Below are 27,942 nucleotides of genomic sequence, written 5' to 3' on the forward strand. Positions count from 1 at the left end.
TCTCTTTTGAGGAATACTTATTTTAGAAAAATCTTGAATGTCTGAGCTAGAACATACATGTGTATGGATTTTCTTTTCAGTGCTCCACTTCAGCTACGGGAACTAGTGAATTGTCGCTGGGCAGAAGAAGTGACACAGCAGCTTGATACTCTTCAACTGTGCAGTCTTACCAAGCATGAAGAAAACGAGAAGGACAAGTATGTGATTGGTCTTTTGTTCAGTAGTTAATACGTTATGCCACGTGTTGTTTTCTAGACAGAAGTTTCTGTCTCACCCCCTCCCGCAGCCATTCAGTTTCAAAGAAACATACAGAGGCTTAAATTAATTATAAAATGTTTGACCTATTAGCTCAGGCTTATTATTAACTAGCTCTTACAACTTAACCCATAATCCTTATCTATGTATAACCACATGGATTGGTACTTTTCTCAGTAAGGCATTCTCATCTTGCTTCCTCTGCCTCTGGTTGGTGACTGCATCTGTGCTTTTGCTCTTCTCAGAATTTTGTTAGTCTTGTCATCCCTTCTATACTTCCTGCCTGGCTACTAGCCAGTCAGTGTATTATTAAACTAACACGAGTGACCAATCGTTACAGTGTACAAGATTATTATCTATATACAGCAGTTTTATTGACACTTTATATATCTGTATGCATACATTTAAATGATTGACTTGTGTGTGTACCCTGTGTTTGTACTGTGAATTAAATCTAGGGTCACATGCATGTGAAAGTGCTCCCTGACTTGAAGGTCTAATGATACTGTATTGATAATTTTCTTTTATCTATAACTGAGAAAGTTAATGCTAACCTTTTAAATTCTTTCATTTGTTGCTTAATATCTAAAGTTTTTCTTTATATATTGCTTCTATATTTATTTCACGACCATTCACCCATAACAAAGTACTGTGTTATGTTAGTTGATACAAAGGCAAATGAATAGATGATTTCTGTTTAACTAATTAATGGGAACACAGCAATAATACAATGGTATGGTCTTGTTAGAAAGTACAGTGGGGGGCTGGAGAGATGACTCAGTGGTTAAGGGCACTGCCTGTTCTTTCAAAGGTCCTGAGTTCAATTCCCAGCAACCACATGGTGGCTTAAAACCATCTGTAATGAGATCTGTTGCCCTCTTCTGACCTGCAGGCATACATGTAGGCAGAACACTGTATACATAATAAATAAATAAATAAATAGATGTTTTTTAAAAAGGAAGTATAGTGGATGCAAATTTTGGATAAAAAAAGAATGAGGCATTATATTGCATGTTGCAGATATCAGTCATATCTGTATTAGGGTTATTAGAAACAGATCAAAAGTAGAAAGCTAGAAATTTCAGGAATGTTAAATTTTAAAAGATAACTACATAGTATGTTAAATTTAGCATTGTTATTATTACTATTATATAGAAATAAAAGCATGGGGGCTAGAGAATTGAGTCAGTCGTGAAGAGTGTGTATACTGCTCTTGCAGAGGACCTAAGTTGGAGTCCTATCACTCATGTGGCTTATAACTTCCCGTAACACCAGTTCTAGGGGAATCCAATGCCTCTCTTCCATGGGCACCTACACTTAACGTACTCACAAACAGATACATGTACACATAATTTAAAGTAATAAAAAATAATCATTTTTTTTTTATTTTTAAAGAAGAAGCAAAGGAAGTAACCACAGAAATGGGAGGAGACTAAACTGGATTGTTCTTGGTTTTGTGCGTGCGTGCGTGTATGTATGTGTGTGCGCGTGCATGCACCAGCTTTTGCTTTGTATCCCAGATTGACCTTGAAATCACTTTGTAGTTTAACCTTTCTTCTGCTTCAGTCTCTCTATACTGTACTCTCTGGTGTAGAGATTACAGGTTTGTGCCACTTTGCTCAGTTGATGCTGAGCAAGTCCACAATTATATAAAACTGAGTATTATTCTACTACTGTTCTAGCTAAACTGCACTTTTTTTTTTTTTTTTTTCTGTTTTTGTTTTTTGAGACAGAGTTTCTCTGTGTGGCTGTCCGGGACCTCACATAGCTCTGCCTGCCTCTACCTCCTGAGTGCTGGGATTAGAGGCGTGCACCACCATGCCTGGCTTGCTAAATTTAACTCTTTTTTTTTTTTTTTTTTTTTTTTTCGAGACAGGGTTTCTCTGTAGCTTTGGTTCCTGTCCTGGAACTAGCTCTTGTAGACCAGGTTGGTCTCGAACTCACAGAGATCCTCCTGCCTCTGCCTCCCGAGTGCTAGGATTAAAGGCGTGCGCCACCACTGCCCGACCTAAATTGAACTCTTAAGCGTGTTTATTTTAGCCTTATGGTGGTCATACCAGAAAGAGTAATTTAAGTGTAACAACACATCTCATCAGTGACCTTTTGAATATTTTCCCCTGTAGGTTGATGAGATATCACTGTTTGGAAAAGTCTTTTTTTGTTGGGCTTTTACTTTTTTTCATTAGTGCATCTCATAAAAGGAATAAATGTCCTACATTTTCCTAGTCTGACAATCTTTTGTTTTGTTTTAATTTTAAGCCTTAGCTTCCCATGTGTATTACATATCTTGGGTTATTTTATATATCATGTAAAGTAAGTATCTATATTAATATGGTAGGTGACTAGGTGGTTTAAACAGTGGGATTTTTTCCCCCTTCTGTAGTTTTAGAGGCAGGAAATCCAAGATCAAGGTACTTGATGAAAGGCTGGTTTCTGGTGACGCTTCTATCCTTGACTTGTACGTGGCTGCTTTCTTACTGAGTCACTTTGAAGGTTAAGACCTCATCGTAAGAATTTTGGGGAGAGCACAGTTATGTCTGTCACAGAATTGAACTTCGTTGTTTTGTATGTGAACATCTGTATTAAGGGAAAGTTTCAAATTGAATAGTTCATTTCTCATGATGACCTTGTATTGACATTGTATGTCTTGTTGTAGACAAAAGTTTCCGTCTCACCTGGTCCCACAGCAGTTCAGTCCCAAAGAAACACACAGACACTTATATTAATTATAAACTGTTTGGCCTGTTAGCTTTTAGGCTTATTATTAACTAACTAGCTCTTACAACTTAGATTAACCCATAATTCTTGTCTATGTTTAGCCACATGGCTTGGTACCTTTTATCAGTGAGGTATTCTTGTCTTGCTTCCTATGAGTCTGGCTGGTGACTGTGACTTGGCCTTTCCTCTTCCCGAATTCTCTTAGTCTGGTTGCCATGCCTATACTTCCTGCTTGCCACTGGCCAATCAGCATTTTATTAAACCAATACTAGTGACAAATCTTTACAGTGTACAGGAGCGTTATCCCATAACAAGTTGTTTGAAAAGTACTTGTAGATATATGCATTTGCTTTTGTCAAAAGATTGAGTCTTTATTAAGCAGTAGTGGAATAGCATTTTTTGTATATAGTGATAAAAGGAAGTGGTGTATGTATTTTATTTAGAAATAAATCTGCAATTTGCTTGTTTAAGGTTTAGATTAATAAAAAAAGTACTTTAACAATTTTGTCCATGTGTAATTTAACCTAATTATTAGAAGCTGTTGAATGCATTTTACCTTTTTTATGATGCTTTAACCATTTCAAATTGAGAGATCTGTTTGCTTTAGCTTAGGATTTTCTTGAAAATTATATTTCAGTTTTAACTTTTCTTTTTATATTGTATAGATGTGAAAATCACCATGAAAAACTCAGTGTATTTTGCTGGACTTGTAAGAAGTGTATCTGCCATCAGTGTGCACTTTGGGGAGGAATGGTGAGCAGAACAAATTCAGCATATATCCTTTGGTTTAGATACTAGAAGGCATTGGTATAACTAGTTGATTAGATGGAATAAAGCATCATTTTACTTTGTTGGGTGAAAAATGTTCCTGTCTTATGCATTTTAGAGATATTGTACCTTCTGTTGTTCCTGAAGACACTTTTTGGTCAGGAGTGTAGATATAGGATGGATACTGCTTTCATAGCTTAATGTTTATAAAATATATGTTCACATTTAACTTTTATTTTTCTCCTTCCCTCTTTCCTCCTTCCTTTTTTTGTGATGTTGGCGATTGAACCCAGACCTTATGCTTGCTGGGTCAGTGCCATGTCAGTAAGTTACATCCTCAGGCCAGGACCAGTGTCTTTGATTTGGGTACTGGTCAGTTGATCTTTACACTTTAGATGCTTCTGAAGTAATGTGAGTGCAAATAGCTATATTATCTAACATTTTTATTTTTTAGTTTCTTTTTATAATCTTGTTCAGAGACCCTCACTGTTCCAGGGTTGTTGCCTCCTCCCACCATCCAGAGGTTGGACTACCAGCATGCAATCTTCTCCTTGGCTTAAAAGATGTTTGATTTTTTTTTTTTTTTTTTTTTGAGACTGTATCTCACTATGTAGGATAGACTAGCCTTAAACTTCAAGTTTTTCTGCTTCAGCGTCCCTAGTCCTGAGATATAGTTATATGGTGTCTGGCTAAAATATTATTTATTTTTTATTTTTATTGAGCTCTACATTTTTCTCTGCTCCCATCCCTGCCTCTCCCCTCCCCTTAAACCCTCTCCCAAGGTCCCCATGCTCCCAATTTACTAAGGAGATCTTGTCTTTTTTTTTTTTTTAACTTCCCATGTAGATTAGATCCATTTATGTCTCTCTTAGGGTCCTCATTGTTGTCTAGGTTCTCTGGGATTGTGATTTGTGGGCTGATTTTTTTGCTTTTTGTCTAAAAACCACTTATGAGTGAGTACATGTGATAATTGTCTTTCTGTATCTGGATTACCTCACTCCATATGATATTTTCTAGCTCCATCCATTTGCCTGCAAAATTCAAGATGTTGTTATTTTGGCTAAAAGATTTTTAAGCCAACCTACCTTTATCAAGTCCGAAGTATTCATAGTAGCCTTTCTAGAAGCAGCTTTTGCTTAATATCTGTGTTCCATTACTTAATTAAGTCATTTATATTTAGTACAACAGCATAAATAGGTTGAGATTGAATACAGTAAGAGTTTTTGTTTTGTCCATGTTGGAGATTCAGAACCCCCCATGTGCTAGAAAAAGTGTTCTATCACTGGCCTCTAACCCTAGACTAAAACAATAGATTCTTAGTGGGGAAGTAAAAGTTTATCTACATCAGTTATTGCCTAACTCATGTTAATTATGGGACTTGATCATTCTGTGGCTATTTTACAGAGAATATGGCAGGCTGAGCTGGTTGAGTAGTGCTCAGTCAGAGAGCTTTGTCTGAGTTTGAATTCTTATGTACTGACTGGAAAAAATTTAAGTACCACAATTTGTTGTCTAAGCTAGTTTTATAAGAGGCTCAAGAGACATCCTCAGAATCAGCATTTAAAAATATCCATATCAGGGGCTGGAGAGATGACTCAGAAGTTAAGAACACTGGCTGCTCTTCCAGGGGTCCTGAGTTCAGTTCCCAGAAACTACATGGTGGCTCACAGCCATCTATAGTGAGATCTTGTGTCCTCTTCTGGCACTTAGGATAAATATGTAATAAATAAATAAATCTTTAAAAAAAAATCCACATCAGCTGGGAGTGGTGGCATATGCCTTTAATCCCAGAACTCAGGAGGCAAAGATAGGTGCATCTCTGAATTCAAGGCCAGCCTGGTCTACAGAGAGAGTTCCAGGACAGCCAGGGCTACACAGAGTCGTAGGATCTGCAAGGTTACTCAGCAGATCAGTTGTCTGATGGACGTTGAATTCACGTAGGCATGGCCCATGAAAAATACTGCCTTTTGAATAGCTGGCTGTCTCTAACTGTAGATTCTTTTGTTTGGTAACATGCTCCCCTGCAGTGTATTCTGTACATGTCTTGCACAATATTCCTGTGTTTTGTTAGTAGAATGATTTTCCCCCCAAAACTATAGTTAATGCAAATAAGACAGTCAAACCTTTCGTCCCACACTGCAGTAAAAAAAACTTAGAAACCTGTTCTCTATAATTAATTCTATGACAGGACGAATTGGCCAGGCAGAAGTCCTTGTGGAGAGATCACAGGAGGAATTTTCACAGGGTAATTCAGGTGTCTGGCCTTGCTAGATATAAGTCCTTCAGAGATTTATAGTGAATTAGGGCGGTATTGCAGGTGCGTGTCCTCGTTATATCATAGTCCCTCAAGAAATCAGTAGCACCTAAATGATTAATCAAGTCCAGATATTATTTATTAATCACACGTAAAAATATAAAATAGTACACATATTCTTTGCCTCTTCCTTAGGTCTCTTCATTGGTTTAGTTTCTTCCCTTTTTAGCTTTTGTAGAGGCCCTTTAAGAGGTGACTGAGAGTTCCTCACGGCTGAAGCTGTGGTTAGCTACAAACCAGCTGATTAAGTTTTGCTACATATCTTCAAAGAATGCCTGTGTCCCTGAGAATTTTCCTTGTAGTTTTTTTTTTATTCTTAAGAAGTTGTTAATGAATGGGTATGCGCACACGTGCGAGAATTAGAATTGGAATAGGAGTTAAGATAGAGAATTAGAACTAAGAAGTTAAAGCAGAACTATAAAGAGACATGACTAGAGCCGCAAACATGTGAGTCTTCCCTCAGGCTAGAGCTATCCTAAGATCCCTTTCGCTACTCTGAGGCAACCTAACCGAACCCTGGGAGGAAGTCAGCAGAGCTGTGTTCTGCTGTCTGTCGATAACAAAGAAACTCTGTCTTGAGAGGAAAAAAAAAATCCACGGTCCATCAGTTTAGAACACTTGTTGCTCTTGCAGAGGACCTGGGTTCAATTCCCAGTCCTACATGATGGCTTATAAGCATCCATAACTCCATCTATATAACCATCTATAACTCCAGTTCCAGGGCATCTTCTGATCTCTGTGGGGTACCAGGCGTACATATAGTATACATACATAGACATTCAGGTAAAACCTTCATACATATAAAATAAATCCAAAACAAAACAAAAAAAAAATTCACAATTTTTTCTTGGAGACCATGGTGGGATGCTTTTACTAAACAAAATACCCCTGACAGGGTTTCTCTGTGGTGGCCTGTCCTAGAACTCTTTGTAGACCAGGCTAGCCTTGAACTCAGAGATTCATCTGTCTTTGTCTCCCACGTGGTGGGATTAAAGGTATGTTTTGCCATGACTGACTCCATTATTTTTTTAATGTCTAGTATTTAGATTTTTGATGGATTTACTACATTTTTCTAGGTAATTTTTTGGGAACACTGGCTTATGTTAAGAAAATAATGGTGATATAAAAAGATGAAATTCATTTGAAAATATTTACCAGTTTGATCATTGTCTGTAAAATGCTAAAGAGAAATGTAAATATAGCTGGAGTGCATGAAACCTCACACTGCTCATATTGACTTCTGCAGCATGGTGGACACACGTTTAAACCTTTGGCAGAAATTTATGAACAGCATGTCACTAAGGTGAATGAAGAGGTTGCCAAGCTTCGTCGACGTCTCATGGAACTGATCAGCTTAGTTCAAGAAGTGGTAAGATTACTTTTACATGAGAATAATAACCTTTTTTGATTCTATAATGTATATTATATAATTTATATGTTGAAAGTCTTATAGCTTATATGTTATATGAGAGTCGTATAACTTATATGTCAAGATTTTCAAAGTTCAAAGATTTGATGGGACAATAAACCTCAAATCTCAGTCAGCTTCAAACAGTAGAATTTATACCCATTGCTCTGGCATATAGGGATCAGTTGGAACCATAGAATTGCCTTTTATTTCTTTCTTTCAAGATCAAATGTATTCTTTCTTTTTTTAAAAAAAAATATTTATTTATTTATTTATTTATTTATTTATTTATTTATTATGTATACAGTGTTCTGTCTGTGTGTATGTCTGCAGGCTAGAAAAGGGCACCAGACCTTATTACAGATGGTTGTGAGCCACCATGTGGTTGCTGGGAATTGAACTCAGGACCTTTGGAAGAGCAGGCAATGCTCTTAACCACTGAGCCATCTCTCCAGCCCCAAATGTATTCTTTCTTATTGTTGTGTGTATGTGTAACTGTGTGGGTGTACTTTTGCTATGGTGCACATATGGAGGTCAGAGGACAATTTTGTGGATTCTGGGGAGTGAACTTAGGTTGTCAGGATTGCATAGCAACTCCCTTAAGGTTCTGAGCCAATTCTCTAACCCAGGAATTGTTCTTTATAGATAATCAGTAGCAAATTAGAAAAATCTACTTGTTAGAGGGTAAATTGACGTCTAAGTAGTGCTATTATTGACACTGTGTGTTTGTTGGGGTATTGGTGCATGCGAAAGCCTGAAGTCATCCTCAGGTGTCATTCCTCAGGAGACATCTACCTAGTATTTTGAGACAGGGTCTCTTGGTGTGAATTTGTGGTCAACAATTAGGCAAGGCTGATGGGCCAGCAAACTTTAGAGACCCCTCTCCCCTTCTTTGCCTCTACAGCGCTGACTTTTGAATGTGGATGCTGATGGTCAAACTTAGGTTTACATACTCATATAGCCCCAGTATTGACTTCGTAATCATTCAGTATTTAAATCCCCAGCTTTTGGGAGGATTCTGCTTCCAGTGAGTGAAGTATTTTAAAACATTTATTCTTTTAGATTTATTTTTTTGTTTTATGTGTATGAATGTTTTGCCTTTGTGTATGTATGAGCACCATGTGCATGCCTGGTGCCCTTGGAGTTCAGAAGTAGGCTTTGGATTTCTTGGAAGTAGAGTTAAAGTTGGTTATGAGCCGCCATGGCTCATTTTGTGTTTGTGTGTGTACGTACGTACGGCTACTATGACCTGTGTTCGGAAGTCAGAGGACATCTTGAAGGAATTGTTTTTTTTCTCTACTACATAGATTCTAGGGATTGTGTTCAGATTGTCAGGGTGGGTGACAGTCATCTTCACCTCCCAGGTCAACTTTCTGACCCCAGATTTACAGATTTTTTTTATAAGAGCAGTTTTACCTGTGCAGTACAATTAAAATTTTGGTTATGAATTTTAAAAAAGGAATTAATGGATTTTAGGAGTAATCACAGTGTTTGCATTATGTTCTTGTTTATCTTCCAGGAAAGAAACGTAGAAGCTGTAAGAAATGCAAAGGATGAGCGTGTTCGGGAGATTAGGAATGCAGTGGAGATGATGATTGCACGATTAGATACGCAGCTGAAGAATAAGCTCATAACACTCATGGGTGAGTGCTGGAGACTGTGGTACCCTGACCTTGTTTGTGCTGCAGTCTTTAAGGAGTAAATTGATGAGTTGTTAGGACTAAAAGGAATCTTAAGATTATAGGCAACTCCATACTGTATAATCTGGATTACAAATCTGACTTCTATTGAGAAATTATCAAAAACTTTTTCACAGCCACTATATGAAAATCCTAAATAGTCTGTGAACCTCAGTGAATAGGTAGCTTTTTTTTTCTTCTATAACTAAGAAAAAAAAATTCACTATCAGTGTCTCTTTTTCTTTTATTCTGTCTTCATTAAAAGTGAAATACTGCTGGGTGGTGTTGGCGCAGCACTCGGGAGTCAGAGGCAGGCGGATATCCGTGAGTTTGAGGCCATCCTGGTTTACAAGAGCTAGTTGCCAGGACATTCTCCAAAGCTACAGAGAAACCCTGTCTCAAAAAAGAAAAAAAGGAAAGTGAAATACTAGGCTGGGAGGTAGAGGCAGGTGAATCTCTGTGAGCTCGAGGTCTACAGAGTGAGTTCTGTGATAGCCAGAGCTACAAAGAGAGACCCTGTCTTGGGGAAAAGAAAGAGTGAAATGCTGATGTTTGTAAATATGAGCCATCTTAGCTTTTTCTGAGAGTTTTAAATTCAAGGTATTTGATTTTAAGTAGGTCTTACCTTAAATCTAAATTATATTTAATCATATTGCTTATTCTTTGGGTCCTTCAAAGGTTTCTTCATTCTTCTTTCTTTTTTTTTTTTTTTTTTGATTATTGTTGGTTTGTTCATTTATCTTTTTAAAGATAGGCTCTCACTGTGTAGCCTCAACCAATCTGGCCTAGAACTGGCTTAAACTGTAATCTTAAATTATGCAGTGTTTTACTGATACAACTAGCTTTATAATTTTCATTATGGCTCAAAATGATATATATAATCCTTAATAAGGTATGACAATATTTTATGCTCTGTTCTTTCCCAGGGTTTTCACTGTATCTTTCAGTTTGGGTATTCATGCATTAGTTCATGGATGTTTTCATATTATTAATTTATACAATCTGACTTCAGGTTGTTTTTTATTTTTTCAAATGTGGTAGTTTTAAAATATTTTGTTTAGGCTGGGCATGGTGGTGCATACCTTTATTTCCCAGAACTTGGGAGGCAGAGGCAGGCAGATTTCTGAGTTTGAGGCCAGCCTGGTCTACAAAGCAAGTTCCAGAACAGGCTCTAAAGTTACACAGAGAAACCCTATCTCGAAAAAGCAAAAGCAAAAAGAAGTAGAAGGGGAGAACCAACTCTACATACATAGTAATCCTCAGAACAAACATCCACACATTACATACGCACACAACCCTCCACACCCCACCCACTCCCACCCTCCACAGTTAAAAAAAAGATTCCTGCCAGGCAGTGGTGTCACGTACCTTTGATCCCAGCACTCAGGAGGAGGCAGAGGCAGGAAGATCTCGGTGAGTCCCAGAACAGGTAGAACTATACAGAGAAAAACCTGTTTTGTCACCATGCCCTCCCCCAAAAGAAAAGACTCCTATTATTTAACAAGATGGCTCAGCCAGTAAAGGCCCTGACTGCCGGACCTGATGATCTCAGTTCAGTTTGCACAGCCCACTTGGTGGAAGGAGAGAACTGACTCCCAAAGTTGCCTCTGACTGCTATACACATGCTGTTGCATGAATGGCCCTTACCCCCCACAATCAAAAAAATAAAAATTTAAAATTTACCTTTTTTTTCTTGGAGACAAGGTCTTACTAGTTTCTGGCTGTTCTGGAATTCACTATGAAGATCAGGCTGGCTTCAAACTCAGAGATGAGATCCACTTCTCCCTGTCTCCTGAGTGCTAGGATTAAAAGCACCACTATGCCTGTTTGGTTAAAAAATAATAATAATATTAAGGCAAATAAGCTACTTAAAGTATTTTTGACTTTTAATATGATTTTGAATAATTACCAAATGCATGCTTGCATGTAGCATTACCTTTTGTTTATAAGTTTTCCTCTTTAATCAACCAAAAATCAAGTATATCAGCAGTTTAGGTTTTTAAAATATAGTTAAGAAATATATGTGTGGCCGGGCGGGGGTAGCGCACGCCTTTAATCCCAGCACTCGGGAGGCAGAGGCAGGTGGATCTCTGGGAGTTCGAGGCCAGCCTGGTCTACAAGAGCTAGTTCCAGGACAGGAACCAAAAGCTACGGAGAAACCCTGTCTCGAAAATCCAAAAAAAAAAAGAAATGTATGTGTGTATTTGTGGTATATGCATGTGTGTGTATGTAAATACAAAACTTTGTGTGTGCATATGTAGTGGATAAAGGTTAAAGTTTGGGGTATCCTTCCCAACCCCTTTTTACTATTTTTAACTTTTTAAAGAAGATTTATTTATTTATTTTTAATTTTGTATGGATATTTGTACATGTTAATGCCGGTGCCCAAAGAATCCAGAAGAGGGCATTTGGTTACCCCCACCCGGAGCTGGAGTTGCTAGTTATGAATTGCCCTGACAAGGGTGTTAGGAACCAACCTTGGTCCTCTCCAAGAGCAGTACATACTCTTTTTTTTTTTAAATATTTATTTATTATGTATACAATATTCTTTCTGCGTTATGCCTGAAGGCCAGAAGAGGGCACCAGACCTCATTACAGATGGCTGTGAGCCACCATGTGGTTGCTGGGAATTGAACTCAGGACCTTTGGAAGAGCAGGCAATGCTCTTAACCGCTGAGCCATCTCTCCAGCCCCGCAGTACATACTCTTAACCATTGAGCTCTTTCTCCAGTTTCTTCACCTTACTGTTTTGGGACTGTATTTATATCCATCACTGAGCCTGGGATGCTGTTTTGGGTGTCCTGACTGATCACTGAGTTCCCAGGGATCTACTTGTCCCTTCACCCCCCAGCCCTGGAGTCACAGGCACACACTGCTGTCCTTGCCAGGTGCGGGTGCTCCGGAGCTAGTACTTCACTCACTGAGCCAGCTCCAAGGCCTCTTGATGTCGTAATTGAACAACTTCTTGGATTAGGGTTCTTTTCCAGTTAAATAATTGGCTTTGCCTTTCTGTGGTTTTTAAAATTATTTTTTGTTTTATTTTGTTTTGTTTTTTTCGAGACAGGGTTTCTCTATGTAGCCCTGACTGTCCAGAATAGTTGCTCAGTAGACCAGGCTGACCTCATATTCAGAGATCCGCCTACCTCTGCCTCCTGCGTGCTGGGATCAAAGGTGTGTGCTGCCACTGCCCAACTGCCTTTTTTTCTTAAAAGACAGACTTTTGTTATAATTTAATGGTAAGCATCTTGCATATTTACTAACTATATCCCTCTTTTAAGTTAAAGTTAAATTTTGGGAAGAAATTTGAGACTAATTGATTGAAGTTGTTATTGTGTCTGCCCAAAGGAGCATCTAGTCTAGAGAAAAGATTAACGTTCTATTAAAAGCACAGTCTCAGAGTTATGTTTATTTTCATTTATTTTGGGATACTTCAGATTCAACTCAAGACTGTCACTGTACATTTCTTCTTTCTTTTTTTTTTTTTTTTTTTTTTTGGTTTTTCGAGACAGGGTTTCTCTGTGGTTTTGGAGCCTGTCCTGGAACTAGCTCTTGTAGACCAGGCTGGCCTCGAACTCACAGAGATCCGCCTGCCTCTGCCTACATTTCTTCTTTCTTACTATTTAATTTTAGCCAGTGTCTCACATAGCTCAGGTTGGCCTCAAAGTGGCTATATAGCCAAGTGTGACCTTGCATTCTTTTTTTTTTTCTTTTCTTTTGAGACAGGTTTGTGTGTGTGTATGTGTGTGTATCCTTGGCTATCTTGGAACTTAATCTGTAGATCAAGCTGGCCTCAAACCTGCCTCTGCCTTCTGAGTTCTGGGATCAAAGGTGTGTACTACCTGCTGATGACCTTGAATTCTTGATCCTTTTGTCTCCATCTCCTGAGTGCTTCTGAAATTAAAAATGTCCCCATACCAGGTTTACATTAACCTAGAGCTTTGTGCATGCCAGGCAAACCAAACTTTAGCCCCAGCCCTGTAAACTTTTAAGATAAATTTTGTAGTCCTAAATTGAATTTTGCCTAAAAATAGGGTTACCTTTAATGTTCTTTTTCACAGCTACCCTTTAAAAATAATACATTTTGCGGGGTGGTGGTGGTGCACACCTTTAATCTTAGCACTTGGGAGACAGAGGCAGGTGGATCTCTGTGAGTTCAAGGCCAGCCTGGTCTACAGATTTGAGTTCCAGGACAGCCAGGGCTATTCCATAGAGAAATCCTCTCTCAAAAACTAAAAGACAATTCTATTCATCCTCTTAAAGCTCTAGGAAAGTTATTGAGGTAAGTAGTGAAGTTTTGCTCAGTTGCAGTGGATCTCTTTTAACTGAGTATGTTCATAGGACACTATCTCATTCTTAAGTCTGTAGTCAACCTGAGTGTTGTTTTTTGCTCTTTTAAACAGGTCAGAAGACATCTCTTACTCAAGAAACAGAGCTGTTGGAATCTTTACTTCAGGAGGTAGAGCATCAGGTGATGAAATACATTTGTTTATGTGCTGCTGAGTGAGCATTAAATATTAAATAGAATGAAATAGTCTTTTTTTTTTTTGTTTTTGTTTTGTTTTTGTTTTTCGAGACAAGGTTTCTCTGTTGCTTTGGAGCCTGTCCTGGCACTAGCTCTTGTAGACCAGGCTGGCCTCGAACTCACAGAGATCCGCCTGCCTCTGCCTCCCGAGTGTTGGGATTAAAGGCGTGCACCACCACCGCCTGGCTATGAAATAGTCTTTGCTGAGCATGGATTATACAGCTGTAATCTCTGGGAGGCTGAGATAAAAGGACCATGAGTTTGATTCCAGCCAGGCTATATAGAACGTTTGAGGCCATCCTAGTCACAAAGTACCTAGACTTCATCTCAAAAAATAATATATTTATCTTTTCTTTATTCCTATTCTGTCTGTCTGTCTCTCTTATGTATGTATTCATCCATCTATCTTCATTCATTGATTCGTTGATATCATACTGTGACTTAAGATGGCCTCAGACTTTTGGCACACCCTGCCTTTGTTTTCTGAGGGATTTGATCACAAGGTGTGGTGAACTGAATGAGATGTCTCATATCGTTAGGCATTTGAATTAGTTCATGGTTGGTAGTGGTGTTTGGGGAGGCTTAGGAGGTGTGGCCTTACTGGATTAAGTGTATGATTTATGGTGGACTTTGAAGTTTAAAGGCTTCCACCAACCCCTCACTCTCACCTGTGTTTGCTGTCTGCTTCCTGTTTGTGATTGGAGATGTGAGTGCCCAGCCCTCAGCTTCTAGCTCTAATTGCCAGGCCTTCCTGCTGTCATGCTTGCCTGTCGTGTTGGTGATGGACTGTTCTCTCTGGAACTATAAACCTCAAAGGAAACCCTCCCTTTTATAAGTTTCCTTGGTCATGGTGTTTTATAACAGCATTCGGAAAGTAACTAATACACAAGGGTAAGATACTGTGCTCTATTCTAAAATATTCCCCTCATCCGGACGGTGGTGGCACACACCATTAATCCCAGGATTTGGAAGGCAGAGGCAGGCGGGTTTCTGAGAGTTTGAGATCAGCCTGGTTTATAGAACTGATTTATAGAACCCTGTCTTGGAAAAAAAAATTCCCCCAGACCTTTTGCTGGAGTAATGGGAAAGGGGGAGATAGAAACTATGGCATCAAAAGATTGTGTGCTGTAGTGGAATTTTTTTTATAGAGAAGGTATTATCTGATTGTTAAGCTTTCTAGATAAGGTTTATAATATGTCAAAATAGGAAAATAGAAGTTTTTCTTTTTTTTTTTTTTTTTTTTAAAGACTTGGAACTTTCTATGTACACCAGACTGGCCCCAAACTCTCAGATATCTGCTTGCCTCTGCCTCCTGAATGCTGGGAATTAAAAGTATGTACCACTACCATGCCTGGCTAGAATTGCTTTTTGTTGGGAATAGCCCATAGACATTTGCAAATTTATAAAAGATAAAATTTTTCCGTATGACTTAAATGATAGCTTTAAGATAGATGATTATTGCCATTTACCTAAATGTATTGATTTTTCCCTTAAACTTAGCATTGAGAAAATACCTGTTGTGTTTAGATAATAGGTATGGCTTTAGATCTGAAAAATATTTTAAATACATGTGTAGGTATATGCATGTGAGTCTGGTGCCTGTGGAGGCCAGAAGGGAGCGTCAGATCCCCTGCTGTAGTTATAGGTGGTTGTGAGCCACCCAGCACGGGTGCTGAGAACTTTACTTTGGACTTCTGCAAGAGCAGTATGCACTTTTTAAGTGCTGAGATGACTCTGCAGCCCCATTTTAGATGTTTGGGATATACCAGTGAACAAAATGGCAAAAATTCTTGCCTCATCAAATTTATTGGGGTCAGTTAAGCATAGCAGAGTAAATAAAACATATCTCATAAATACTGTTACATTCACTTGTTTCAAATTTGTTTTTTTCTAATGCTTGTGTTTTAAAGGTGTGTGTGTGTGTGTGTGTGTGTGTGGTAGGTGTATGTTTGATTGTTCACATGGTTCTGATAGTTGAACTCGGGTCAGAGTGGTAAGCACTTTTACTAGTGAGCCACCTCACTGGCCTAGATAGAAATGCTTGTGTTTTTCTGTGTACCTGTTATGCAGCTGCCCCCCAGGGGTCTCTTTAATGGAAATTTTCTTCTTTTCTTGTGTTGAATCTTTATTTCTTGGTTTCTGTGGCTACTATACACTTGGTTTATTCATTTGCTTTGGTTTTGCACTTCCAGTAGCTTCCCAGGATAGCTAATCAGAATGAACCTTTTATTGCATGTCTGAAAACATTTTTATTTTGTCGTTACACTTGATTGACAGTTTGGCTAGTATTTAGTACTTTTATTTTCTTCTCAGGACTCTCATTCTTGTTAGTTTGTTTGTTTGAGACGGGATCTTGATACATACCTAAGCCCATGGTATCCTGGAACTTGACGTATAGCACAGAAGGCTCTCCCTCTCATGATCCCCTTGTAATTTCTATTTGCCTGTGATTGATGGTGTTGAGAATCTTTTCTTATGTTTACTTGCCGTCCATATTTGTTAAGCTCTCTTTAAATCTTTGGCCTTTAATTTTATTTTCTTTCTTTTGTTTTTTTTTTAAAGATTTTATTTATTATGTATACAATGTTCTGCCTCCATGTATGTCTGCAGACCAGAAGAGACACCAGATCTCATTACAGATGGTTGTGAGCCACCATGTGGTTGCTGGGAAGTGAACTCAGGACCTCTGGAAAAGCAGCCAGTGCTCTTAACCGCTGAACCATCTCTCCAGCCCCCTTTTGTTAAGTTTTTATAACTCTTTCTTGTTTATCTCAGCTAGAGTTATGTTAACTTTTTGTTACTTGGACAAACTAAGAGAAAGAAAGGCCTATTTTCACACTGTTTCAGAGGGTTTGTTCCCTGGACCAGCGCCTCTGTTGCTTTGGGGGTCATAGCAAGGCAGTATGTACATCATGGTGCAAGAAACACGTTTAACTTGCACTGGGAATGAAGAAAGTGGCCAGAGTTCCAATATGCCCTTCAAGATATGGTCTAACCTTGACCCATTGGGCTTCACTCTTTCCTTCTTTCCTTCCTTCCTTCTTTCTTGCTTTATGTACTTTGGGGTTTTGCCTGCTTGTATGCCTGTGAGAATGCCAGATCCCCTGGGATTAGGGTTAGAGTAGTGAACTGCCATGTAGGTGCTGGGAGTTGAACCCAGGTCCTTTGGAAGATAGCCAGTGCCTGAGCCATCTCTCTAGGCCTAGGCTTCACCTCTTAAGTGTTTTGTCACCTCCAGTAGCTCTATAGGTTGGTGACATTCTGTAGCACCTGCCCCTTTGGGTAAATTGAATATCATCCATAGAGTACTTTAAAGTTGTATTTGTTTGCTAATGCTGGAATGACAGAATCCCACTGAATGGGATCTTGAACAACAGAAATCTTCTCATAATTCTAGATTCAGGCAGTTCAAGACCAAAGCGCTATTGGATTTTGTTTTTTCTGAGGTCTCACAGAAATATTTGTGTACTGAGAGCTCTGGTTGCTCATTTTAGCTTAATCAGCTCATCTTCATATACAGTTGAGGACTAGAAGTTTGGGCCCACATCATATAAAATTGTAGATGATAAAAGATACAAAAAGATACAGTTCAGTCCATAATAATACACAGGTGTTGTTGTTGTTGTTGTGTTTTTTTTTTTTTTTTTTTGAGACAGTGAAAACTGTATTGGAACTCACTCTGTAGACCAGGCTGGCCTTAAACTCACAGAGATCCTCCTGCCTCTGCCACCCGAGTGCTGGGATTAAAGGTGTGCGCCACACTGCCTGGCCATAGTTTTTCAAAGCTGCCTCATGGTCTTTATAAAAAGCCAGTTGAAACAAGCAGCGGTGATACTATTCCAAATTGTAGTGTAAAGTGTTAGAACTTCAGTCTGGTTTTTCTGAATTCAAAATCCATAGTCTTTTTTTTTTTTTTTTCTCAATTCATTTTATATATCAACCACAGTTCCCCCTCCCTTCTCTATTCAGAGAGGGTAAGGCCTCCCATGGTGAGTCAAAGCTTGGCATATCAAGTTGAAGCAGGACCAAGCCCTTCCTCGTTGCATCAAGGGTATTGGCTTTAAAAAACTAGTTCATGCACCAGGCATAGATCCTGCCAGCAACCCCACAGAAAGACCAAGGCACACAACTGCCACCCACATTCAGAGGCCTAGTTTGGTCCCCTGCAGGCTAGATTTCATTATAGATGGTTGTGAGCTACCATGTGGTTGCTGGGAATTGAACTCATGACCTCTGGAAGAAGAGTCATTGTTCTTAACCTCTGAGCCATCTATCTAGCCCTCCAGCCCACATTTCTCATTCTTTATCTCTGACTTTAATATTTTAAGAACTGATAAGATTGGTGTGTGATATATGTGTATGACATCAGCATTTCTAGAGGCCACATTTAATTAGAAATGCTTGTTGTTAAAGGAGTATCTGCTCATTAATATATAAAGTAGTTTAACTGTAACATTGTGAAAATATATTCGCAGTTGCTTTTTACTTAACCCTAAAATAGGAGAGATTTTATTAAAATCTCATAAATTTAATGATTTAGTTGCTAAATTGCAAAGAAGCCTAGATTCTGCAGTTTAAATTTTCAAACCCACTTTGCAATTTAAAGTTTTTCTTTAAATTTATTTTATATGTATGTGATAATTTCTGCTTGTGTATGTACCACGTGTGTGCCTGGTACCAAGGAAGCCAGAAGAGAGTGCCAGATCTCCTGTAACTGGAGCTATAGAAAATTGTGAACTACCTTGTTGACGTTGGGAACTGAACCTGGGTCCTCTGCCAGACCAGTGAATGCTCTTAACCACAGATCCAACTCTCTAGTTCCTATTATATTTATTTTTAGGTAGAGTCTCATGTAAGCACAGACTGATCTCAGTTTCCTCATAGAACTGTAGGATATCATTGAATTTCTAATCCTTTACCTCCCAAGTGTGTGCTAACAGACTCAGTTTCGGCTCAGCTCTGGTTAAACCTAGGGCTCCTTGCATGCTAGGCAAGAACTGTTACCAGCCCGGTTACATTCCTGCTCCTGAAAGTTATTTTCTTTTTTCCTTTTTCTTTTTTGGATTTTCAAGACAGGGTTTGTCTGTGTAACAGTCCTGGCTGTCCTGGAACTCACTTTTGTAGACCAGGTTGGCACAGAGATCTGCCTGCATCTGCTTCCTGAGTGCAAGGATTAAAGGCATGCACCACCAAGGCCTGACTATTTTATTCTTAATTTAATTTTTTCACTAAATAACCAGATTATCTTTGTAATTATTCACTGTTTTTAATGTTATTTTTAATATATTTTAATTAAAATATAATTAATTTATATTATAATTAAATATAATCACTTGCCTCTTTTCTTTTGTTTCTGCCATTTCCATCCTCTCTCATGTCTCTTCCCTTCTACTACCAAGCTTCCCCACATTGGTAACTCCTTTTTCTTTGTTATATAAAAACACACCCTGTTGAATACATTTTTGTTGTTTGTGTGTTCGACTTCAGGACTGAACTTTGTATTGAAAAGCCATTTAGGGGGCTCATCCCTTGGGGAGGCTAATTCTTCTCAACTGTCTTTAGTTTCCTGGCTGCTCTGAAACTGACTATTTAGACTAGGCTAGCCTTGAATTCACAGATATTTGCTTGTCTCTATCTTCCAAGGAATAAGATTAAAGGTATGCACCACCACACCTGGCCTCAATTTTTCTTAATTAAAATTCTCCTATTTATTTGGGGGAAGGTTTTACTGTGTAGGCCTGGCTGACCTGGATCTTGATATGTAGACCTAGAGTGGCCTGGAACTGCTGTGTGGACCAGTTTGGCATAAAACTCAAACAATTCTTCTTCCTTTGTATCCCAAATTCTGGGATTAAAGGTACAGGCTTCTACACCTGACCCATTAGAAAATTTTGAAGTGCCATTGAAGAATATTTTTGTTGGTTGAGATACTGTTTTTTCCTCCCACAGTTGCGGTCTTGCAGTAAGAGCGAGCTGATATCTAAGAGCGCAGAGATCCTAATGATGTTTCAGCAAGTTCACCGAAAACCATGGCATCCTTTGTTACTACACCTGTTCCACCAGACTTTACCAGGTATAACAGTTTTAAGATTTTATTTCCATTTTAAGTTTGAATATATAAAGGTATGGACTTGAGTAAGCTATTTTTTTCTTTTCCTTTCATTTTCCTTTCTTTTTATTAAACAGATCAAATATAGATTTATTAAGGAAACATGAGAAAATATCCTGGAGAATGGAGTGGCTTCAAGAGATACCGAATAAACTATTTTTCTCAGCTCATTAAGAAATAGTCTCATATAGCCAAGGGTAGTCTTAATTAAACTCACTAAGTAACTGAGGCTGGACTTGAACTCCTAATTCTCCTATGTCCACCTCCTAAGTGTTGGGGTTACAGGTGTGTGCTAACATTACTAGCTAACCATCTCCTTTTAAGGTACTGTTAATAATTACAGTGATATAATCTGGTAAACTCATAAATCAGATCTCAAAATGAAAGGCCTCTGAGATGTCCCAGTGGGTAAAGGCTCTTTTACTTCATGTCCTGAACTAGTTTACCAGAATCTACTTGGTGGAAAAAAGAGCATAACTTTTAAGACTGTGATGGCCTCACACTTTTGGTTGTAAAGGGAAACTGAAAGGGAATTAGAATGTTTCTTTAATTAAAGCTCCATTTTCCATAGAAAACAACTATCTTACTGACTTCATGGGTGTCTTTCCTTTGTATGTGGGTTAGGAAGTGGTTTCTTAGTGCTGTGGTTCTCTTGAGGGTCAGAGGACAGCTTGGGGAATCTGTTCTCTCTTTGCAACATTTGATCTAAGGAATTGAATTCTGAGGGTCTAGTTTGGCAGTAAGGGCCTTTACTACTGTGCCCCTTGAAGGCCCTAGTCTTCCTTTATTTGCCTTTTTTTTTTTTTTTTAATTTTTTCGAGACAGGGTTTCTCTGTAGCTTTTTTGGTTCCTGTCCTGGAACTAGCTCTTGTAGACCAGGCTGGCCTCGAACTCACAGAGATCTGCCTGCCTCTGCCTCCTGAGTGCTGGGATTAAAGGTGTGTGCCACCACTGCCCGGCTTTATTTGCCTTTTAAATTTATGTATATCTTATTAATCAAAACTTAAAATTAGATAGGATACCAAAAAGTTATAAAGGTGACTTAGTATCTCCAGATTTTAAGAGAAGTGGAAGGAAGCAATTAATAGAAAAAACTTGCAGCTGGTTGGTGGTGGGGCACGTCTTTAATCCTTGCACTTGGGAGGCAGAGGCAGACAGATCTCTGTGAGTCCAAGGCCAACGTAGAATACAAAGTGAGTTCTAGGACAGCCAGGACTGTTTGTTACACAGAGAAACCCTGTCTCAAAAACAAACAAAAAACAAAAAAAAAAAAAAAGAAAAAGTTTGCAATCTTGGTACCTTTTTTGATTTTTCAGTTTGGGCCAATTCTTCAAATTCCTTTCAACAACATATGTAGTCACATTGTGTCATTAAACTACTAAAAATGAATTTTTATTACCCCAGAGACAAGGTTTTATTGTGTAGTCTTCACAGGTCTAGAACTTGCTGTATAGAGTAGGCTAGTCTCCCTCTGCCTCTTGGGTGCTAGGATTAAGTTCGTGCACTACACCTAGTTTAGATTAGTGGTTTTTTGTTTTTTTTTCTTTGTTTCTTTGGTTGGTTGGTCTTGTTTTTGTTGTAACCTTGGCTGTCCTGAAACTCTGTAGACCAAGCTGACCTCAAACTCAACAGAGATCCATCTTCTGCCTCCTGAGTGCTAGGATTAAAGGTGTGCAACACCATTTCCCAACTAAGTGGTTCTTATCAGCATAACCATCATTTGGGATTCTCTTAAAAATTGTCCGGTGGCGGCACACACCTTTAATCCGAGCACTCAGGAGAAAGAAGCAGTCTGACCTCTGTGAGTTTGAGGACGGTCTGGTCTACAGAATGAGTTCCTGGATAGTCAAAAGCTACACAGAGGAAACCCTGTTAGGGTTACAGGGGAAGAGAGAGATGGCTGAATGGTAAAGAGAGCAGAATTTCATCCACATGACCCTAGTTGAGTTCCCTGCACCATATCAGATGGTTCATAGCTACTTTTGATGCCAATCTCAAGGGAGCAGTGTCCTTTCCCGGTGCTTTTTTTCTCTGAACCTCTTCTCCAGGAAGAGTGACTCTCCAAGTTCTGTTGTTTACTCTTGGAAGGAAGAGGCCTAGTGAATCTGTTTATAAGGACCAGAGTCATTTCAGGAGGACAGATAAGAGAACCGATGAAAAGCTAAAGCAGTGCTGAGACAGATCCTAGGATCAAGGCTGGTCTGTGCTCTATGCTGAGCAACCTGTCTTTACTGAAGTTCCATAGCACTAATCTGTTACACTACTTGTGTGTGGAACTTTGTGTATTCAGAAATACACATGTTCTGTGCTGGTGGGTTTCTGGCAACAGGACACAAATGTAGATATAGCTGGGAAGTGGGAGTTAAGTTGAGAAAATTTCTCTTTGTCATTGGCCTCTTTAGGATATTTTCTTGGTTAATAATTGATGTGAGAGAGTCTTGGCTACTGGGTGGTGCCACCCCTTGGTAGGTGTCTTGGTGGTCTAAGAGCAAGCTGAGGGAGTCATGGGGAGCAAGGCAATAACCAGCATTCCCCGTGGCCTCTGCGTTAGTCCCACCTTCCAGGTTCCTGCCCTGAGTTTTCTGCCTTGATTTTCCTCAGAGATGGAGTAAAATTGTAAGCTCAATAAAACTCTTTCCCAAGTTGCTCTTGGTCATGGTGTTTATCACAGCAATAGAAACCATTAAGACATAGAGAAATATCTCAGTCTCCAAATAAATGAATTTTTTGTGTTCTGAATCTGGCTCACAGCAAAGACAACACATGTCACTGGAATAAGCACATAGCAAAAGAAACAGCATATAAATCAGAGAACAGGATAGTTAAAGTGTTTACATTTTGGAGGATATAGTGAATTAGTGGGTAAAATGACCAACATATGATTATGTATTATCTTGGTTGATAGCCAAAAACATTTCTTTTGGTTGAAATTTGAAAACTATTTTTGAGATGATCCCTTTAGAGTTCTCATTAAGTTTATGGTCGTTTAAAAAAATTTTCCAGGTACTAATTGCATTGGTCTCACTAATTGAGGTTTTATATGTTGAGTGATAGAATACATAATTGGGAAACATTAGAGCAGGCCTCTGCATATTTGACTTCTTATGAAGGAGTAGGCAAGAATCATCAGGCACAGATCCATAGAGATGTGGCTGGCATGTGTACCTTCTAAGAAGTGCCAACAGCTGCCTAGGGATTTTATAGGAGTGCTTGAGAAGGTCAATTTGGATAGGTACTATGGATAACACTCATAGGACAAAGTACATCTTCTTGCTCTGGAAAATATGTGATATATGAATAATTTCCTCTTTTATTGTTTTTGGGATAGGGCCTTATATAACCTAGGCTAACCTCAAACTTGCTATTTAACTGAGGCTAGACTTCTGCTGCTACCTTCTAAGAGCTGCATGCATGATTGCCTTATCAACTTTTGATAAATTTTAGAATTTTTTTTATTTGTACTAACATGTTCTGGCAAATCACAAATTACTGTAGATATAGTCTATCTGAAGGTATGGTGAAAATGATTTTCAGTCTATTTTGTTCAATTTATAACCATACCAAAATTATGGCAACATATTATAATGTTGTATATGTTACAATTTTATGTTAAATGATGTTTTAATGACAGTGCCACAGACTATCCACATGGTCTCAGGGTAGTTGACTGCAAGATATATTATCCTCTAGCTCATCCTATGTTTACAGGTTAGTTCTTTTTAGAGAAGATTATATGGAATTTAGACTAATTGATGTCATCTTACCTTTCCAAGAATGTCTTAACTGTGCTAACCCATCTCAGTTATCCCCTCAATTATATATTCTAATCTTATAATAAAAGTGTAGGAAAGCTATAGCCATAGCTCAGTGATAGAGTTGATAGAGTTATTGCCTGACATGCTTGAGGGTTCCAACAAAATAACCAAAATGTATAGGGGGTATTTGCTAGTAAATAAGCTTGAAGTAAATATTTGTTGTATTTTCATTCTAATTAGAAACTTGTTATGGTTTATGAACTGCTTTGATTTAATGCTCTTTAATCAAGATTTTGAAATATTTTATAGGTACTACTGCTGTCAAGTTTTCAAGATAATTCCAAGGAGCTTACTTTTTAAAAAAAATTTTGTTTTATTTTTATTTTTGAGACAGGGTTTCTCTGTAGCTTTGGAGCCTATCCTGGAACTTACTCTATAGACCAGGCTGGCCTCGAACTCACAGAGGTCCACTGCCTCTGCCTCCTGAGTGCTGGGATTAAAGGTGTGAGCCACCACAAACAAAGCTTTTTTTTTTTTTTAACTTTATTTTTTAACTAAATGTAAATTGTAAATTAAGGTCATTTATTTTTTTTTCCTTTTGTTCTTTTTAGTGAATTGGTACCGTCTTACGATTCAGCTACATTTGTATTAGAGAACTTCAGGTAAGAGGTTTTGAGAATTCTGGGTTTTTCTTGTGTATTTGTGTGCAAAAGTAAGAGACAAGTGGTCTTATGTGGTAAGAATGAGCTAATGAGGTCCCTAACTAAAGTTTCCTGTTAGAAGCAGAGCTGGTCTGGAGTGCCCATGCTGGGCTTCATTTCTTATCTCAGAGGGAAGACATGTTTGGATTTCAGAGTTTAAAATGTCCATAGAACTGGATGTGGTGATGCACACCTTTAGTCCCTATACTCTGGAGGAAGGGGCAGTCAAATCTCTAAGTTTGAGGGTAGTCTGGTCTACAGAACAAGTTCCAGGACAGTCAGGACTACAAAGAGAAACCCTGTCTCAAAAAACAGGGAGAAAAATGCATATAGATAATGAGATATCTTGGTTATGTAAGATTCAATTTAAAGCAAAATGTATACATTATAACATATAACCTGAAGGTAATTTCATAGAGTATCTTCAATGGCTGTGCATGAAGTTGGGAATACATTTTTCTACTTGATGACCTCTTTGTTCTATTTCTTTTGGTTTTTCGAGACAGGGTTTTTCTGTAGCTTTGGATCCTGTCCTGGACCTAGCTCTTGTAAGTTAGGCTGGCCTTGAGTTCACAGAGATCTGCCTGCCTCTGCTGCTTGTGACAGCACTGCCAGGCTCTTTGTTAGATCTTTAAAGTTTGTTTTTTTGAGATGGGGTTTCTCTGTGTGGCCCTGGTTGCCTGCATTTTATTCTGTAGACCGGGCTTGCCTAGAACTCAGAGATCTGCCTGCCTTTACATCTTGAAGACTATGATAAAAGGTGTGTGCCGCCCTTGCCAGCTTTATAAATATATTTTTAAATTTTACTTTGTTTTATGTGTATGGGTGTTTGCCTCTGTTTGTGTATGTGCACCATGTGGATACTTGGTGTCACGGAGGCCAGAAGAGACCATCAGATCTCCTGGAGTTAGAGCTGCTGTGCTGGGAATTGAACTTGAGTTCTCTGGTAGAGCAGCAAGTGTTCCTAACTGTTGAGCTATCTCTCCAGTTGCAAAGGAATTTTTTTGTTACTGTTTCTGTTTTTCGAGACAGAGTTTCTAGGTGTAACAGCCCTGGCTGTCCTGGAACTTTATAGACAGGATTTCACTATATACCCAGCTAACCTTGGAACTTCCTATGTAGACCAGATTGGAATTAAAGGATTGCACCATCGTACTGGTCTAGAAGTAAATATATGAAATCACAAAGACTATAAGAGACTTCAAGGACAGGACAAAAAAGGGAACTTAAAATATGAGATCTTTGAGAAATACTGGGAATAGGTGTGCTGGTAACTAAAAAGCCATACTTGTGCCATCTGTTATTCCCCTGTGGTGGGGATGGGTGGTGGTGGTATGTGTGTTTAGTATATGCTTGTATGGCTTCATGTGTGGAGGTCAGAAGACATCCTTAGGTGCTACCCATCCTTTTTGTTTTTAAATTCTGTGTGTCTGTCTGTGAGTATACACAGTGTTAGTGCAGTTTTCAAGGAGTCCCGGAAAGGGTTCCAGAGTCCTTGGAACTGTTATAAACTACTTAATACAGGTGCTAGAAACTGAACTTAGATATTCTGAAAGAACAATAAATGTCCTGGAGTCTTCCCAAATGCATTAGGCTGGCAGACCATCGAGACTCGGATGCTCTGCCTCTATTTTCACAGTTTGGACATTGCCAGTGCAAGCCACCATTCCTAGCAGCTTTTAACTTAGTTTCTGGGGATTGATTTAAGTACTTGTGCTTGCAGAAGGCTTTAACTAACTGAGTTGCCTCCTCCGCTCATTTTGTCTGTTTTTAATGGTGTAGTTTTGTAGCTAAAAACCTTGCTGAATTTCCCCTACAAATATTAAGGGTTGACACATATTCTTATTTCTCTATTAAAAGAAATGTGCTATACAGAAATTATCTGTTTCGTTTGCTTAATAATTTTTGGTGCTTAATATTGAGCTAAGACTGCACATGCTAAACACATGCTGTACCATTAAGTTATTCTCCCATGTTTTTGTTTTATAAATAGTAAAGAATGCTTACTGAAGCAGAATTAAATTTGGAATACTTGGTGGTACTCTGTTTTCCCTTAAATGGCAATTTTTGAGTTTTTGTTGGGTTTTAATTACGAAGTAAAAGATACTGCTAAATGTTTCAGTATCATTAGTGCATATGTAAATAAGTTCCTTCAGGCTTATTTAGAGAGTCTGACTTGTTCAGTCACCTTCTGTTGTTCAGTATTTTACATATTATTTTAAGGTATGTAGTTGCTTTTTGGTTTTGCTTGTTGCCATTTCACAATAGTTTTGATGTTGGAATTTGGTTGTTTTTCTTTCTTTTTAGCACTTTGCGCCAGAGAGCGGATCCTGTTTACAGCCCACCTCTTCAAGTTTCAGGACTTTGTTGGAGGTTAAAAGTTTACCCAGTAAGTTTTTTATATTTCTAAATTTTCAACTTAATTTTGAGATTTGCTTTAATTATACTAGTTTACTTAATAGAGGAGTATGGAAATTGACAATTTTCTGTTTATGCCATTTATTACTAAATATGTACAAAGTGTGTTAAATATGAATACATAAACTCCAACATCACTAAATTTTATTTCTAGTTTATAATGGGGTAAATATGTGTGGAAGACAGTTTTAGGGACTAGAGAGATGGGTCAGCAGTTAAGAGTGCTGTTGACTACCGGGACCCATGTGGTAGTCACACCATCTGTGACTATAGTGTGACTCTCTGCACCCATGTGGTAGCCCATACCATCTGTGACTACAGTGTGACTCCCTGCACCCATGTGGTAGTCACACCATCTGTGACTATAGTGTCACTCCTGGCACCCATGTGATCTGTGACTACAGTGTGACTCCCTGCACCCATGTGGTAGTCACACCATCTGTGACTATAGTGTCACTCCTGGCACCCATGTGATCTGTGACTACAGTTTGACTCCCTGCACCCATGCGGTAGCCCACACCATCTGTGACTACAGTTTGAAGGGATCTTTCGCCTTCTTCTGGCTTCCAGGGGCACCAGGCACACATATGGTGCACAGACATATATGTAGGCAAAACCTTCATACATATAAAATAAAAAAAAAAATTAAAAAAGTTTAAAATTTTTTTTCCCCTGTGTAGCCCAGGCTGTCCTGGAACTCTCTCTATAGACCACACTGGCCTCAATTCAGAGATCCACCTACACCTCTGTCTCCCAAGTGCTGGGTTTAAAGGCTTATACTACCATGTTGCCTAGCTACATTTTATTTTAATTTCTATATTTTATTTTGTATGTTTGAGTGTTTGCTTGCTTGTATGTAGGTGCATCACAATGGTACCTGGTTAAGAGGATGTTGGATACTTTGGAACTAGAGTTACAGCTAGTGGTCAGCCACTATGTATGTGCTGGGAATTAAAAGTTCTTTAAAGATCATGAAAAGGGCCGGGCGGTGGTGGCGCACGCCTTTAATCCCAGCACTTGGGAGGCAGAGGCAGGCGGATCTCTGTGAGTTCGAGACCAGCCTGGTCTACAAGAGCTAGTTCCAGGACAGGCTCCAAAACCACAGAGAAACCCTGTCTCAAAAAACCAAAAAAAAAAAAAAAAAAAAAAAGATCATGAAAAGGATAACTTAGAGTTGTTTTGTAGCTCAGTTGCAGAGTACTTATCTGCCATGCAATATCCAGCACCCCAAAAGAAAATCACAGGTACTAAAAAACATTGAAAAAAAATGTTGATTGAATTTAACCGACGGTTGA

General features: G+C 38.6%; 1 protein-coding gene across 1 annotated transcript in view; it reads left to right on the top strand.

The window, feature by feature from the left end:
* The window catches only part of Trim37 (tripartite motif containing 37), a 103,458-nt gene that overhangs the window by 10,573 nt on the left and 64,943 nt on the right, over nucleotides 1-27,942 (top strand). Inside the window, 9 exon segments of the mRNA XM_057775894.1 lie at nucleotides 81-197; nucleotides 3,639-3,726; nucleotides 7,302-7,424; nucleotides 8,983-9,106; nucleotides 13,543-13,610; nucleotides 19,614-19,692; nucleotides 19,695-19,737; nucleotides 24,140-24,190; nucleotides 26,537-26,618. Coding sequence (XP_057631877.1) covers nucleotides 81-197; nucleotides 3,639-3,726; nucleotides 7,302-7,424; nucleotides 8,983-9,106; nucleotides 13,543-13,610; nucleotides 19,614-19,692; nucleotides 19,695-19,737; nucleotides 24,140-24,190; nucleotides 26,537-26,618 — 775 coding nt within the window.

Source organism: Chionomys nivalis, chromosome 7 (assembly GCF_950005125.1).
Source record: "Chionomys nivalis chromosome 7, mChiNiv1.1, whole genome shotgun sequence".
NCBI lineage: Eukaryota > Metazoa > Chordata > Mammalia > Rodentia > Cricetidae > Chionomys > Chionomys nivalis.